The 17261-nt window shown below is 44.0% G+C and overlaps 1 protein-coding gene across 1 annotated transcript in view; it reads right to left on the reverse strand.

Moving 5' to 3' along the window:
* The window catches only part of MYO3A (myosin IIIA), a gene marked incomplete at its 5' end in the record, with an annotated part of 269215 nt that overhangs the window by 114263 nt on the left and 137691 nt on the right, over window positions 1-17261 (reverse strand). Inside the window, 4 exons of the mRNA XM_075316162.1 lie at window positions 2372-2451; window positions 10457-10586; window positions 13466-13554; window positions 16931-17084. Of these exons, the coding sequence (XP_075172277.1) occupies window positions 2372-2451; window positions 10457-10586; window positions 13466-13554; window positions 16931-17084 (453 nt within the window). The remainder of the gene's footprint in view (window positions 1-2371; window positions 2452-10456; window positions 10587-13465; window positions 13555-16930; window positions 17085-17261) is intronic.

The raw sequence follows: 17261 nt of genomic DNA on the forward strand, positions 1-17261 counted from the left end.
AGATCGATGCCCGAGAGGGGTGTAGAGCGGATGTGCATGCCCGCATGTATATGGAGGAAGATCGCCTGCAGCGAGCTACCATTGGGGTCCAGAGCGGTGCACCATGTGAAGGTGGCACTAGAGTCCCACGAGTGGGAATGGACTGTTGAGCCGCAAAAGGGCAGCGGATGCCCGCTGCACAGTCCCCGTTGGGACCACCACTTTGTTTGTTGTTTGAAAAGTTTTGAAAAATGATATGAAAAGATGATGACCGAAGTTTCACCTGATTCACCGTGTGATTTGCAACCGGCTGGAGCCGGCACCGTTGTCCCCGTGGGGACCGTTTAAAAATGCATGGGAACTATCCATGGACAAGCCCGTGAACTTGCAGGGCAACCACAAACGTTAGTGGCTTGTAAATATGTTGGTTACCGTTACCGTTTTCCACAATGCCGCCTCCGGAGAGGCAGGTTGGAGGGAGGGCCCTCAGCAGAGCAGGCTGGGGCCCAGCCACCAAAGGAACCGGTGGCTACCCTCTGGAGGGAAGGACAGATCCCGCTCGGGTATCGTGTGCTGGACTGTGGGTCAAGGGGTTCTGCCTGGGTTTTAGGGGCAGCATCAGGGCCAGGTTGCTTGGGTGGGAGAGAGCGGAAACCGTAACCGTAAACCGTTGCAACGTTAAAAGTAAATGTGCCTCCCGTCTTGGGAAGAGTTATTAAAAATGTATATATGTTAATTTCCAAATGTTATCTTTTTCAGAAAAATAAAACCGGTGTAGGACGGCAGCCCGCGGACGGTCTGCATTTTGCTAAGGGGGAATGTGTCGCCCTGGGCAAGCCAGGGGTCACAGGTCACAACACCACCACACCCCACACTCCAGGTAGGCACATCACAGCTAAACTACAAATCCTTGTTGCCTTCCTCCAGAGGCTGATGATTCACACCAGGGGGTGGGCCAGGCGGTTGGCTCCGCCCACCAAGGAGATCACAGCTCTGGAGGCGGGAAGTACCAGGCAGAGTAGCCCAGGCAGGGCAAGAGTGAAGTCTAGCTGAGGGCTAGAAAGGAGTAAACAACTAAGTGAAAGTGGAAAAGTGGAAAAGGAGGAAAGCAAGTGAGGTGACAAGAAGGAAGGAAAGCCTGAAGGGTCCAGCTTTGTGTAGGGCCAGAACAGCAAGGTCAGCGACGGCGGTGACTGTCTGGAGGGGGACCGTTTGGAAGTTCCTGGAAGGACCCCGTTGGCTGTGTGCCCGGTGGTCTGGAGCAGTGTTCCGAAGGACAGTCAGCACCAGGGCAGGGGCCTCTCGGACCCCGGCAAGGCTAGGAGTCGCCAAATTTGCCGAATCCGTCAGTGAAGGGGACGTAGATCCCCCAGCAACCAAGTCCCGATTGAAGGCAACAGCTCAACCTGAAGCAGAGAGACACCGCCACCGCCAAGGCACCAGTTTCTCAGGGCCAGCGCCTGCGGGCAAAGTGTAGAGCTCCTCCGGCCCAGATTGTAGTCGGGGAGCGGGTAACCGGAGGGAATCCACCGCTACCACAAGTCAACCATAGGTGCAAGGAAGAGGGACATCACCATCACCTACCGGGAGTGCAGGTGCAGCCGTCTGTGGGACCGTCCTACCAGCCGTTTGGTTTACCGTACAAACTGTGTCCGTGTCTGAGGCTGAGTGAGTACCACAGTGCCGCAAGGCACAGCGCTGCCCCCGCGTCCCTGCGCCCACCAGGCCCTGCACCTCACAAACCATCACCGGGCCCCGGGATCACCAACCCCTGCCCACGGAGGGGCAACACAACACCTGGCTGCTCCACCTCACCATCCCCGGGATCCCCGCATTGAGCAGCGGTGGTGAAATCACCACAACCGTGGGTGGCGTCATGAACTATAACAATCCCCGCACACAACAGACCCCTTTCACTCACGGGCGAGGCGTGCCGCTCGAGAAACCCCCGGGATCCGGCCTACGGCTCGAGCCACCACTGAGCAGCGGCCGCTGGACCCGAGCAGAAGGGGGCGAGCGTAGTGTGCTGGCACCCTCCTCCCCGCCCGCGACACCCATCATCATTGATTTTGACGTTTAGTGTTTTTAGTAAGTGAATAGTATAAACCACGCTTGTGAATTATTTCACACAGCCACATATACGTTTCCGCAATGTGATACACGGCAGACTCATCCATATGGTGTAAATATTTATAACACGTGTGTAATTCTACAAAGCCGAGATGATAGAGGACACAACCAGTGAATGCGTTTACCATACAACAGTAACAAGGACTTTATAACATAGATATCGAGCTTGATAGATGGAAAAAAAAATAAACCGAGATGTTACAGGAAGATATCACTGGCTTTAATAGTGTCATGTGCTTTACAAAAAAAAAAGACTTCTTACCTTGTTGTGGCTGCACTTTTTTTGTGTGGCCCATGATTGGGAATCTATTCTGGCTTTTGTCTTGGTATGGGCTAAATTGCCTGTATAAACAGCAAAAAATATAATATATATAATATTTTTTCATTTATATAGAGCTATTAATTCCACAGCACTTTACATACACCAGCAACACTGTCCATATTGGGGCTCACAATTTAAGGTCCCTATCAGTATGTTTTTGGAGTGTGGGAGGAAACCAGAGAACCTGGAGGAAACCCATCCAAACATGGGGAGAACATACAAAATCCTTGCAGATGTTGTTCTTGGTGGTATGTGAACCCAGGACTACAGCACTGCAAGACTGCAGTGCTAACCACTGAGCCACCATGCCGCCCCATCACTTTATTCACAGGATTTCTTTATTCCGAATACTCTATGCCAATATCATGCTGCCACCAGGGGGAGCTGAAGCTCTGTAGGAGAATACACTACACGGAGCAACAAGAACTAGGAAGTGGATACACAGTGTGTGCTAGTACACTGCCTCGCAGCACAGCTGGGGAGCAGAGTGGTTGGGCAGGCCAGGTCAAGCTCTGTACGGGCAGAAGGAGGACAGGAGGAATGAGCAGAAGTGGGGTCGAGGTCAGGCCGAGGTCAGTACTAAAGGAAGCAACCAAGTGGGGAGGTAGGAATGGAGGAACGACTAGGGGACAGAACACAGACAGAGAAAGGGGGCACAGGGAGGAGACAGATCAGGATAACACTTACAGGACCAGCAATCACAGGCAAAGCAGCGCTAAGCTTATAGCCGGTGCTGGTTCACCGGAGCTGATGGTATTTAAAGCATCCTAACTCCGGAAGTGAGGCCCGAGAGAAGGCTCCGCCCTCTAGCCATCCGGATGGGGAAGCTAAACTATGACAGCAAACTAATACATTAGAGATTTATTACTGTGGATATGGCTCATTTGGTACAAATATTTGCATCGAGTTTTGGATCTACTTTTTCTGAGTTTGGAGCACTGCTCTCGCCTCACTCAAAAAAAGTGGACTTCACAAAGAGATCTCGACCGAGACGAAGAGGGGCATGTTGTAAAATTCAACTAGAATTTGTCGTACACCTTGTCAACTTTGGTCAAGCTTAAGGATACGTTTACACGGACTGACCGCCAGTGCTAAGCGACCGCCAATTAGTAAACCTTGGACGATCGGCGGTTGTATAATAGTTTGTTTACAAAGGCAGACCAAAGTAAACAAGATGTGTAATAGATCATTCAGTTCACATAGGCTGCCATTGTTCTCGGCAGTGTGAATCCTGTTTACACAGGGTGATGTGCTACTAACAACGAAGATCTGTTGCACTGCGCAAAAGATCATTTCACCCGATCAATGGCAACCTGTTGACATTGAAAAATTATCATGAAATGAACATCTTTACAAACTCTTGAGGACAATAATCTTTGGTTACACATTCAGCCTAAAGGCCGCTTTACACGCTGCGATATCGGTACCGATATCGCTAGCGTGGGTACCCGCCCCCATCTGTTGTGCGACACGGGCAAATCGCTGCCCGTGGCGCACAACATCGCCCAGACCCGTCACACATACTTACCTGCCCGGCGACGTCGCTGTGACCGGCGAACCGCCTCCTTTCTAAGGGGGCGGTTCGTTCAGCGTCACAGCGACTTCACAGCTGCGTCACTGAACCAATAGAAGCGGAGGGGCGGAGATGAGCGGGACGTAACATCCCGCCCACCTCCTTCCTTCCGCATTGTGGCCGGGAGGCAGGTAAGGAGAGCTTCCTCATTCCTGCGGTGTCACACAGAGCGATGTGTGCTGCCGCAGGAACGAGGAACAACTTCGTTACTGCTGCAGTAACGATTTTTGAGAATGGACCCCCATGTCACCGATGAGCGATTTTGCACGTTTTTGCGACGAAGCAAAATCGCTCATAGGTGTTACACGCAACGGCATCGCTACAGCGGCCGGATGTGCGTCACCAATTCCGTGACCCCAACGAGTTCGCATTAGCGATGTCGGAGCGTGTAAAGCCCCCTTTAGTCTGCGCTATTTAAATATAGCACTTATTTAGTATAGGTACACCAGTGTATTATGCAAATTACAGGATCTACATGGGCAGGGATGTTGAATCATGCACTGCCCAATTAGGATAGGCACTCATTACAGCAGAATGCTTGCTTGCCTATTTCTCTTAAAGAGCATGTCAGTAGGATCAACCTTCCGAAGCTAACTATATGGACATACAGTGGATACGGAAAGTATTCAGACCCCTTTAAATTCTTCACTCTTTGTTTCATTGCAGCTATTTGGTAAATGGTAATTTTTTTTCTCATTAATGTACACTCTGCACCCCATCTTGACAGAAAAGAAAAACAGAAATGTAAAGATTTTTGCAAATTTTTTAAACAAGAAAAACTGAAATATCCCATGGGGATAAGTATTCAGACCCTTTGCTCAGACACTCATATTTAAGTCACACGCTGTCCATTTCCTTGTGATCCTCCTTGAGATGGTTCTACCCTTTCATTGGAGTCCAGCTGTGTTTAATTAAACTGATAGGACTGGATTTGGAAAGGCGTACACCTGTCTATATAAGACCTCACAGCTCACAGTGGATGTCAGACCAAATGAGAATCATGGAACTGCCCAAGGAGCTCAGAGACAGAATTGTGGCAAGGCACAGATCTAGCCAAGGTTACAAAAGAATTTCTGCATTACTCAAGTTTCCTAAGAGAACAGTGGCCTCCATAGTCCTTAAATGGAAGAAGTTTGGGACCACCAGAACACTTCCTAAACCTAGCCATCCAGCCACACTGAGCAATCGTGGGAGAAGAGCCTTGGTGAGAGCGATAAAGAAGAACCCCAAGATCACTGTGGCTGAGCTCCAGAGATGCAGTAGGAAGATGGGAGAAAGTTCCACAAAGTCAACTATCACTGCAGTCCTCCACCAGTCGGGCCTTTATGGCAGAGTGGCCAGACAGAAGCCTCTCCTCAGTGCAAGACATATGAAAGCCTGCATACAGTTTGCAAAAAAGCACATGAAGGACTCCCAGACTATGAGAGATAAGATTCTCTGGTCTGATGAGATGAAGATTGAACTTTTTGGTGATAATTCTAAGAGGTATGTGTGGAGAAAACCAGGTACTGCTCATCACAACACAATCAATCCCAACAGTGAAACATCATACTATGGGGGTGTTTTTCAGCTGTGGGGACAGGAAGACTGGTTACAATTGAAGCAAAGATTAATGCGGCTAAGTACAGACATATCCTGGAAGAAAACCTCTTCCAGAGCGCTCTTGACCTCAGACTTGGCCAAAGGTTCACCTTCCAACAAGACAATGACCATAAGCACACAGCTAAAATAACAAAGGAGTGGCTTTAGAACAACTATGTGACCATTCTTGACTGGCCTAGCCAGAGCCCTGACCTAAACCAAATTGAGTATATCTGGAGAGAAATGAAAATGGCTGTCCACCAACGTTCACCATCCAACCTGACGGAACTGGAGAGGATCTGCAAGGAAGAATGGCAGAGGATCCCCAAATCCAGGGGTGAAAAACTTGCTGCATCATTCCTAAGAAGACTTATGGCTGTACTAGCTCAAAAGGGAGGGTGCTTCTACTCAATACTGAGCAAAGGGTCTGAATACTTATGACCACGTGATATTTCAGTTTTTCGTGTTTAAAAAGTTAGCAAAAATGTCTACATTTCTGGGGTTTTTTTGTCAAGATGGGGTGCAGAGTGTACATTAATGAGAAAAAATGAACTTTATTGAATTTACCTAATGGCTGTAATTAAACAGAGTGAAACATTTTAAGGGGTCTTGAATACTTTCTGTACCCACTGTATAAGTCAGAGAAATATATATAAATTATCTGTGATACAATATCTTATTCCAGTGAAATTCACATTTTTCTTAATATGAAAATGAGCTCTTAGGATTTATGATCTAGATCTCCCCGAGAAGCTGCCACCACTGCTTATTGTAAATAAAAGGAGGCAATACCAGTGTGAGACATGTAATGAATGACAGTCTTTACTCCTGTATAGGGTATGATGCATGACCAGGAGGGAAGCAAGGTTGAATAAATGTGCTGGCAACAAGCCAGGGTAAGGGAGGGAGGAGGAGCCCTGGTAGGTGCCTGTTGTAGAGATTCACATTAAGAAGGCAGTGCTTTCCTCCTGGTCATGCGTTATACCCTATACAGTTACGTGCATACATAACATTTTACACCTCCATTGCTCCTATAGACTTAATATCCTTGATAAAGGCTCATGCACGAGTGAAATGTCAAATTGGATTAATGTCTTAGGCAGGCTTTGCACACTACGACGGTGGGGTCAAATTGAAAATGACGTACTTGCGGCATCGCATGCGACATCGTAGTGTGTAAAGGTTCGATGATACGATTAACGAGCGCAAAAGCGTCGTAATCGTATCATCGGCAGCGTCGGCGTAATCCATAATTACGCTGACGCGACGGTCCGATGTTGTTCATCGCTACTGCGGCAGCACACATCGCTGTGTGTGAAGTCGCAGGAGCGAGGAACATCTCCTACCGGCGTCACCGCGGCTTCCGTAGGATATGCGGAAGGAAGGAGGTGGGCATCCCGCTCATATCCGCCCCTCCGCTCCTATTGGCCGCCTGCCGTGTGACGTCGCTGTGACGCCGCACGACCCGCCCCCTTAATAAGGAGGCGGGTCGCCGGCCAGAGCGACGTCCCAGGACAGGCGAGTCCATGTGAAGCTGCCGTAGTGATAATGTTCGCTACGGCAGTTATCACAAGGATATCGCAGCTGCGACGGGGGCGGGGACTATCGCGCTCGGCATCGCAGCATCGGCTTACGATGTCGCAGCGTGCAAAGTACCCCTTAGAGTATACACTACAATAAAAAGCAAAATAAATAAAGATAATTTTTTCATACTTCTCATTTCTTTTCACGAGGGCCAAAGTTTATTACTATTTTGGATTGGTCTGACGATTTACTTCTGGGCACCACAACAGACAGTTGGGCCAGACTTGACCCATCTACAGTTATGAGAGACACATTTTTTACATCGTTATCTCAAGGGATATATTCTTACATAACTGTACAGCCTGTGCATCAACCCCAAGTTCATATCATCCCATTCCATGAGGTTCTATATGCCATGTTTAGCATCTATAAAAGGATAAAATCATGATGGGTAATACTGCATTAATATCTTCCACCTAGGACCTCCAAGGATGCCCATATTTTTTTGGGAACCGAACTGAATCCTAATGACCAGACCCCATCTAAAGTCATTACAGAGAGGGGGGAGCCAGCACTGCCTATGAATGCCATGCAACAAAAAGTGTAAAATTCACAAATCCATTCCTACTGTACTATAATGCAAAATGAGATTTTTAGCAAACAATTGATCAATAATTTGAGCCACCCCTGACATGTCACGGCAAATCTCAATAGGGGGGTGCTTCTTTATATTATATAAAATCTGTCTTTGCAACATGGAAGCGGTTTTGAGATGTCACAGGTATATTGTGTTGCTTTTATATGGTTCTGCTTATTAAAATATTTAGGAGGCTGTATGGCTCAATGGTAAATTATATAATATAGAGTAAGACCCCCCCTATTGAGATTTGACGTGGCAGGGGTGGCTCAAATTATTGATCAATTGTTTGCGAAAAATCTCATTTTGCATTATAGTACAGTAGGAATGAATTTGTGAATTTTGCACTTTTTATTTGTTGCATGCCATTCATAGGCAGTGCTGGCTCCTCCCTCTCTGTACCCATCTAAAGTCACCTATGTGATGGTGACTGATATCTAATAAATAAAGAATCTGAGTTTTTGCCATTGTTTATTGCTGCAATTTACAGGTCTCTGTAGGATTGTTCTATATTCTCTATATAAGATACACCCAAAAGTGTTCAGGAAGTAAAGTCTTCACTGTCCATTGTAATTGGCCTAGTAGTGAAAGCAGCCATCAGTGGTCAGTCAATTGCATATGTGATGCTGTTTGTGACAAATTGTTGCAGCGGTGAGATATCTGCGTGATCTCTCGAGTTGTTCCCTTGACAAGCTTATTTACATATTAAGAAAAATGGTGATTTCTCTGGAATAAGACATCGGATCGCAGATATTAAGGTATTTTATTCAATTTCCATTGACTTACATGTGTAGATAGATGGCTTGGGTTGATCCAACTGATAGATTCTATTAAAATTAAAAACTTTCAATCAAAACTAATTTGGACATTGGATATTTTGCATTACTAGTACGTGTAGTAATTTCTACCCTTGAATAATGGTATCCGGGACTAAAATGCAATAAAGGTTGACATGAGCTTTCTCTTCTTTTTATATTCCGGAGTAAAGGCAAAATATATTTACTAGTAGACATAGGTCAAACCAAATGTATTATCACAGAAGAACAAAGCAATACCAAGAAAGGGCCTATCCACGCTCCCTCATAGAATGAAATTGTTACATTTTGGATGCATGCATTCACCATGAGGGGGCGCTAACTGCAAATGGATTCAAGTATAAATATAATGCTCTCAAGTCAACAGCCTTTGACCTGTTTACAATGGACAATTTGCTGTTGAGAAGAATAATTTTTAGGTAAGCTTAAAAAATATCCCATCTCATTTACAAGTGGTTTACACATTTGTCGAGTGATAAGCGGCTTGTTTAGACAGGAATGAGTGTGAATGGGTCCTTAGGGATGATCGAATACTTCAATTATCCGGCTTTGCGAATATTTTCCGAATTCCTCGCCGCTATTCGACTATTCGCGAATATTCGATGCGCAATGTAAGTCTATGGGAAACCCGAATAACAACTATTCGGGCTTCCCATAGACTTAAATTGCGTATCGAATAGTGGCGACCTATTCGGAAAATATTCGCGAAACCGGATAATCGAAGTATTCGATCATCCCTGGTCCTTATCAGTCAATCAGCTGAAAAGTGAAGGATTATTTCATGGTATTATTGTTAATTTTGAACTCTGCAAAATTTAGTTTACCATTTTTGTTTATTTATTTTAAGATTTCATGTTTCTTTAAAGCACACCAATCACCATCATTTTCCTCGAAAACCTAATACCACTGCTACCTTTAGTTGTCAGGTCAGCTCGGATGTTTAGGTTTTGAAACACAAGTAAAGTTTTGTAAAATGAGCAGCTTTTTGAGTGGCAGCAGCTGCCAATCAGATGATAGTTGGGGTGTGTATCCATAGTAATTCCTGCCCCCCGCCTGTCCGTCCTCCCCCTGTTATTTATGCTAATTCTATTATAGAATTGCTTTAGTAAGTGACTAGAAGGACCTGTGCTGATGTCATACCCATGTGATCAGAAGGGGCAGAGCCTCAGCCAACAGAAAAATAATGTTGCTTTCTGGTATCAGCTATGTTGGCTGAGGCCCCGCTCCTTCTGCTCCTATGGGTATGACATCAGCACAGGTCCTTCTAGTCACTTAGTAAAACGATTCTCTAATAGAATTAGCATAAATAACAGGGGGAAGATGGACAGGCGCGGGGGCGGACATCACTATGAATACCCACTCTAGCTATCCGCTGATCGGTAGCAGCTGTCAATCAAAAAGCTTCTCATTTTACAAATGTTACTTGCTTGTGTTTCAAAACCTATACCTTCTAGCCGACTACTAAAGGTATATATAGAATCAGCCTGATAGCGCCAGTATAGCACTGGCTTTAGGTTATATAGGAAAATCCTGATGATAGGTGCACTTTAAAATTTTCAGATGAAGCAAGGAAAATTTTATTTTTTTGGACAGCCTTTCAAATAATCATGGGCAACTAACATTTTTTATGGACACATTGGGAAACTTTATTAAATAATTAAGATTTTAAGTGATACATGTCTGCAGTCCCTAATTCTCATATGATGACCTTAGCTACGTTCACTGTAAAATGTAAAGTGATAAAAATTACATTCATAATGATCTATAAAAGTTTTGTCTGCTTCCAAAAAATCACGAACAGGGCACATTTTTTTTTCACGGAGAGGTGTCCTGTTTTTAGAGACTTTCCAGGAATTTCTGGACAGTTGACAACCATGACATGGAGATGTAATTACCTGTTTTTGTTAGGGGATTAGTTACCAGTATGCGGATGAGATTATTTTCAGATGACCGTAGGAGAAGCACAATGTCAGCTGGCAACGTGTCTCTGTTCTTTTCAAGAAAACCAGCTGCATTGTAGAGTACCTTAAGATAAAGCACATTGGTAAAAGCCGGGAGTAAAGCAACTGATTAAAGGGTTTCATTGTGACCCAAGACATTTCAATTCCTCAAGCAATTGGTTTCAGCAATGGAGAGTTATTCAGGGAGGCACAGCTTTATACTCAATGTTTTCTCCTCTGATTTATGTCTGAAAATGTACTTAAAACAAAAGTATTCAACACGGAATAAAATGTACAATGACCACAGACTCTACAGCTGCGTTATAATAAAATCACATAAAATAGTTTCGGAAATATCAGTATTATTAGGATGTAAAGACAATAGGACAGGGTTAAGCCATGCTACTGTGTGGGACAAGTAGACGATCAGCTGAAGATTAAAATTGTAATTTTATTATTCTACGCGTTTTGAAGTGTTAAACTACTTCTTCAGGATTATTTGCTCAATGTCAGCCATATACTGTCCAGGTAGGAATGGATGGAGTTCAGCCTAATCTTAAATGGGTTTATTGGCCCAACGAACTATAAAAGATTGCTCTTCGGGACTCAGGCGAACTCAAGGCAACCATCTCTGGAACTACCTAATGCCAAAAAATTGTCACAAAGGTCAATTTCTTATTAATAAACCTATTAGACCTTATTGGTGATATTTTCTTTGAGTATACTGATAATAACAAAGATAAAATCTAATATATAAAGCTCAGTGTATGTGTGTGTGTATGTCCACTAAAGGAATCCGCACCGTCGCATTTACAATCATGAAATTTTACACAGACGCCTTATTTGACCCAGGGAACGTCATAGACTATGTTTTGATGGTAAAATTTAACCCCGCACTTTACATTTAATCTCCAAAATCCTGCTTCCATTAAACTGAATGGAGGTGGGAGCTATAATAAACTGTTAGTATAAGAAGCAGATGTGTGAGGTAATATGATGTTGGTGGGGAGATGGATAGAGAGAGACAGAAAGAGACAGACAGAGACAGACGTGGAAAGAGACAGACAGAGACAGACGGGCAAAGAGACAGCCCTGGAAAGAGACAGCTCTGGAAAGAGATAGCCCTGGAAAGAGACAGTCGGGCAAAGAGACAGCCAGGCAAAGAGACAGCCGGGCAAAGAAACAGCCCTGGAAAGAGACAGCCCTGGAAAGAGACAGCCCTGGAAAGAGACAGCCCTGGAAAGAGACAGACCTGGAAAGAGACAGACCTGGAAAGAGACAGACAAAGACAGATGGGGAAAGAGACAGATGGGTAAAGAGAGAGACAGACAGACACACATATAGAGACAGACACAGAGATGGAGACAGACTGATACAAATACAGACCGAGAGATAGAAACAGACAGACAGAGACAGACACACACACAAAGAAAGACACAGACAAAGAGACAGACAGAGACACACAGAAAGAGACTGTGTGAGAGACAGAGAGATAATTACGATCCCGGGCAACGCCCAGATACTACAGCTAGTTATAAATAAAAGTGACCATTTTCCATATAATGAGAGACCACAAAAAACACATCAGGTACGGCCAACAAAATATTAGCTCTACCTCTCATGGTCCCATAGAACAAATAAAACAAAAATGAAAACAAACAAAAAAAACAAAACAAAACAAAAATGTACCACTTTTGCCCTGGTGACAGATTTTATTTTATTAAAGAGGTTGTCCATTACTTTTACATTGATGGCCTGTCCTTGGGATAGGTCTTCAATGACTGATCACCAAGGGTCCGACACCCGGCACCCCCGGCTAATCAGCTGTTCTCGGTCCTGGCTTAGGCAGCCGGAAATGCTCAGTTCCAGAGCTGCTCCGTCTTCTGATAGTGTCTGCGGCCGGGTACTGCACATACGCCTCGCATTCAGATCAATAGCAGGTGGATGTGAATCCGGCTGCGGCCACTATCAGAAGATGGAGAAGCTTCGGAACTGAGCACTTCCGGCTGCCTGCTGCCGCCGCCGGGACCAAGGATGGCTGATTGGCGACAGCCCGGCCGATCAGACAATGATGACCTATCCTAAGGACAGGCCATCAATGTAAAAGTAGTGGACAACCCCTTTAACTTGCAATTCATCCCCTTTAAGCCTAAATAAATGGTTGGAATGTGCAGTAATTCCTTCAGTTGTAGTTGTATGTATCACGGCTAGAAATGAGTACAATTTTTTTGACCTTTATATAGAGCTGTGAATATAACAGGAAACTGAAATTTTAAGACAAATATGGGGTCCTGAGATGATTGTAGAAATTGGGAGAAAATATAAATTAATTTAAATAACTGGACTTTACTGTGGACCTTTTTCCTACAGAGGAACAATAACACACATAAATTTAAAGAGACTGCAGCTTCATCCCCCTCCTCTCCCCTTCTTAATATCTTATATTTAGCATTTCAATCTGGCCGGATATTTTATTTTAGAGATTAAAAAGGTTCCCGAACATTTTCAGAAAGCCAAAAAAGTGGAATCTCAAGATGCTGGAAGCTAAGGAAGACAACACTTAAAACTCTAAGAATATATTACATAGTTTAATAATTTTGTATATACTTCTGATTTAAACAAGGGATAATAACAAGTGAACTTTAAATAGGAATTCTCTCATGCAATGTTTTTATGGTAATCTGTCCCCAGGAACAACAGGAATGCAACATATTGTCTAGGAAAGAAGTCCTTTTACTGCCTATTGTCTATAAACAGCAGTTTCTAGTCCACTGCTAATCAATTCATATTGCATTAGATGTTAATGTATGTTGTCCTGGATGATGCATTACTCCATTAACGTGTAAATTAGTAGACCTTTGTAAGTAATAATGTGCACAAAACATATATTAGTTTAGTAATAGTTTTACACAATACGTAACAAACTACTGCAATTTGCTATGTATACATTATGCATCATTTTACCTTTCCTGCGTAATGATGAATTCCAAATGTTAGATCCACTCTCTTTGGCCTCCAAAAATACTTGGATTTCAAGTTATCTTCAAATTTTTCTGTAAATGAGACAAAATGCTAATTATATAGATGTTAGGAAAGTTTCATGTCTGAGCTGAAACACTCCACTTAGGTCAAGCTCTATCTCTAAAACCAAAAATAAAACCTTGGAAATGGTGGAACCTTAATTTATGATATGAAGAGAAATATTTCTGTCTGGAGTTTCCAGAAAGAATGGAACCTTTCATGTTGTACATGAGATCCTATCTGTGGGCAGCAAGGTACAGAACTGGTGGAGCTGAGCAAATTAATATATAGTCTTTTTGCAAAAGATTGCAATCAAACATCAAGTTCAAAATACCTAGTTCCCTTTTGGTTATTATTATTTATTATTATAGCGCCATTCATTCCATGGCGCTTTACATGTGAAAAAGGTGGAGGGGCATACATAGACAAGTACACTAATCATGAACAATAGAAGGCACAGACTGGTATAGGAGGAGAGAGGACCCTGCCCGCAAGGGCTCACAGTCTACAGGGGATGGGTGAGGATACAGTAGGTGAGGACCCTGCCCTCAAGGGATCACAATCTACAAGGGATGGGTGAGGATACAGTAGGTGAGGACCCTGCCCGCGAGGGCTCACAGTCTACAGGGGATGGGTGAGGATACAGTAGGTGAGGACCCTGCCCTCAAGGGATCACAGTCTACAAGGGATGGGTGAGGATACAGTAGGTGAGGACCCTGCCCTCGAGGGCTCACAGTCTACAGGGGATGGGAGAGGATACAGTAGGTGATGACCCTGTCCGCGATGGCTCACAGTCTACAGTGGATGGGTGAGGATACAGCAGGTGAGGAACCTGCCCGCAAGGGATCACAGTCTACAGGGGATGGGGGAGAATACAGTAGGTGAGGATCCTGCCTGCGAGGGATCACTGTCTACAGGGGATGGGTGAGGATACAGTAGGTGAGGACCCTGTCTGTGAGGGCTCACAGTCTACAGTGGATGGATGAGGATACAGTAGATGAGGAACCTGCCCGCAAGGAATCACAGTCTATGGGGGATGGGTGAGAATACAGTAGGTGAGGATCCTGCCCGCGAGGGATCACTGTCTACAGTGGATGGGTGAGGATACAGCAGGTGAGGAACTTGCCCGCAAGGGATCACTGTCTACAGGGGATGGGTGAGGATACAGTAGATGAGGAACCTGCCCGCAAGGGATCACAGTCTACAGGTGATGGGTGAAGATACAGTAGGTGAGGACCCTGCCCGCGAGGGCTCACAGTCTACAGGGGATGGGTGAGAATACAGTAGGTGAGGGTGCAGCTGGTCGGGCAGCGGTATAGTGGACTGAGGGTTACTGCAGGTTGTAGGCTTGTCTAAATAGGTGGGTCTTCAGGTTCATTTTGAAGGTTTCCACGGTAGGCAAGAGTCTGATATGTTATGGCAGAGAGTTCCAGAGTATGGGGGAGGCACGGGAGAAATATTTTATGTACTGTTGGAAGAGGAGAAAAGAGGTGAAGAGAAGGAGATCTTGTGTAGATCGGAGGTTGTGTGTAGGTAAGTACCAGGAAACTAGGTCACAGATGTATGGCGGAGACAGGTTGTGGAGAGTCTTTGGGCAATGGGAAGCAAGTGAAGAGATTGTCAGAAAGAGATTGGCGGAATAGTGAGGGGACAGGTGGATTAGTCGAGCAGCAGAGTTTAGGATAGATTTTATGGGTACAAGAGTGTTAGAAGGAAGGCCAGAGAGCAGGAGGTTGCAGTAGTCAAGCCGGGAGATAATAATGACATACACTAGTGTTTTTGCAGTTTTTGCAAAGTCTTGGTCAAGGAATGTACAGATTCGGGAAACGTATCTGAGTTGGAGTCGGCAGGAGGTGGAAAGGGCTTGAATATGTGGCTTGAAGAAGAGAGCGTAGTCAAGGCTTATCCCCAGGCAGCGAGCCCGCATGACTAGGGAGAGTGAGCAGCCATCGACTTTGATGGATAGGTCAGGTGGAGTAGAAGAGTGAGGTGGGGGAAAGATCATGAATTCTCTGTTGTCCCTGTTCTGTTTTAGAAATTGAGCAGAAAAAAAGAATGAAATAGCAGACAGACATTGTGGGATTTTGGGTCAGGTTCCCTGAAGAGAGAATTTGCATAGTTCCCTTTAGGACATCAATAGATGATCTTCATGTAAACATATTTAGAAAGTAAATAATCATAATGGATTATCTTTCTGAACAGAATAAGTAATTCAAATAAAGGGTTGCTTTAACGCAAAAATATCTAAGCTCCCTAACTCCCCAAAGGTGAATTTTGCAAATTATAACGTTATGACAATCCCACTGTTGGTTAGTATTTAATACACATAATATACACAGTCATGGCCAAAAATGTTGGAACCCTTGAAATTATTTCACAAAATCTAGTATTACGTTGAGAAAATTATGGCAATTTCAGATATATTGTTATACACATGTTTATTTCTTTCTGTGTATTGGAAGAACACAAAAAAAACAGAAAAAAAAGCAAATTGGACATAATTTCACACAAAACACCAAAAATGGACAGGACCCTTAACTTAATAGTTGGTTGCACACCACTTGAAATAAATAACTGAAATAAATTGTTTGCTATAACCATCAATAAGCGTCTTCTACCTCTCAACTGTAATTTTGGACTCTTCTTTATAAACTGCTCCAGGTCTCAAATATTTGAAGGCGTCTTCTCCCAACATCAATTTTAAGATCTCTCCAGAGGTGTTAATGAGAGTTAGATCCGGGTTCATTGCTTGTCACTGAAGAACTCTCTAGCCCTTTTTTTCCATCCATTCTGGGAGTTTGATGAATTATATTTTGGGTCATTGTCCTGCTGAAAGACACATGCCCTAGAATGCAAACCCTTTTTGACCCTTTTTGAGCTTTTTGACACTGGGCACTACATTGCACCAAAAAAATCTATCTTGGTCTCTTCAGTCCAAAAGATGCTTTTACAGAAGCATTTTGGTTACTCATGTTCATTCTGGCAAACCACAGTCTAGCTTTTTTATATCTCTGTGTCAGCAGTGGGGTCCTCCTGGGTCTCCTGCCATAACGTTTCATTTCATTCAAATGTGGATAGACAGTTCGCACTGACATTGCTGTGCAATGACACTGCAAGACAACTTCAATTTCTTATGAACTTAATTTGGGCTACTTATCCACCTGTCATAGTGACCGGGGGAGAGCAGGGATCAGGGCTCCTACACCGGCCCCAGAAATTTAGCAATATTCCATACTTGATGCTTCTAATAACTGCTATTCTTTGTGTAGCTGTATTTTATAGATTAGGTTGCAATATTCATGCAGGGACACATCCTGGCATGGTCCAAAATGTGTTTTGAGATTAACCCATTCATATCATTTATATTCACTTCATGGCCATTGCTTACACTTTTGTAACGCTACATACCTACAAGGGTTTGATCAGTTGACCTAGGAAATCTAATTTCCTCATCAAGAAGAGAAAGTAAACCCATTGGTTTTTGCAGGAACATATCCAACAGTGGCCGGTTATCCTCATACTCAATAACCCTTGCATCCACATCTTCATTTAGATATTCATTCTGAAAAATGTAAAAAAATGAAATAATATATATATATATATATATATATATATATATATTAACATTATGATGGGATTGGAATCATAACACATTTTATAATCTAGGCAGTGTACACAGCTTGTTAGTGTCTACTCTCATCAGACAGTTAAACAGTTGGGCCGGGGCCACACGGGGACT

This window comes from Anomaloglossus baeobatrachus, chromosome 6 (assembly GCF_048569485.1).
Source record: "Anomaloglossus baeobatrachus isolate aAnoBae1 chromosome 6, aAnoBae1.hap1, whole genome shotgun sequence".
In the NCBI taxonomy this organism is placed as follows: domain Eukaryota; kingdom Metazoa; phylum Chordata; class Amphibia; order Anura; family Aromobatidae; genus Anomaloglossus; species Anomaloglossus baeobatrachus.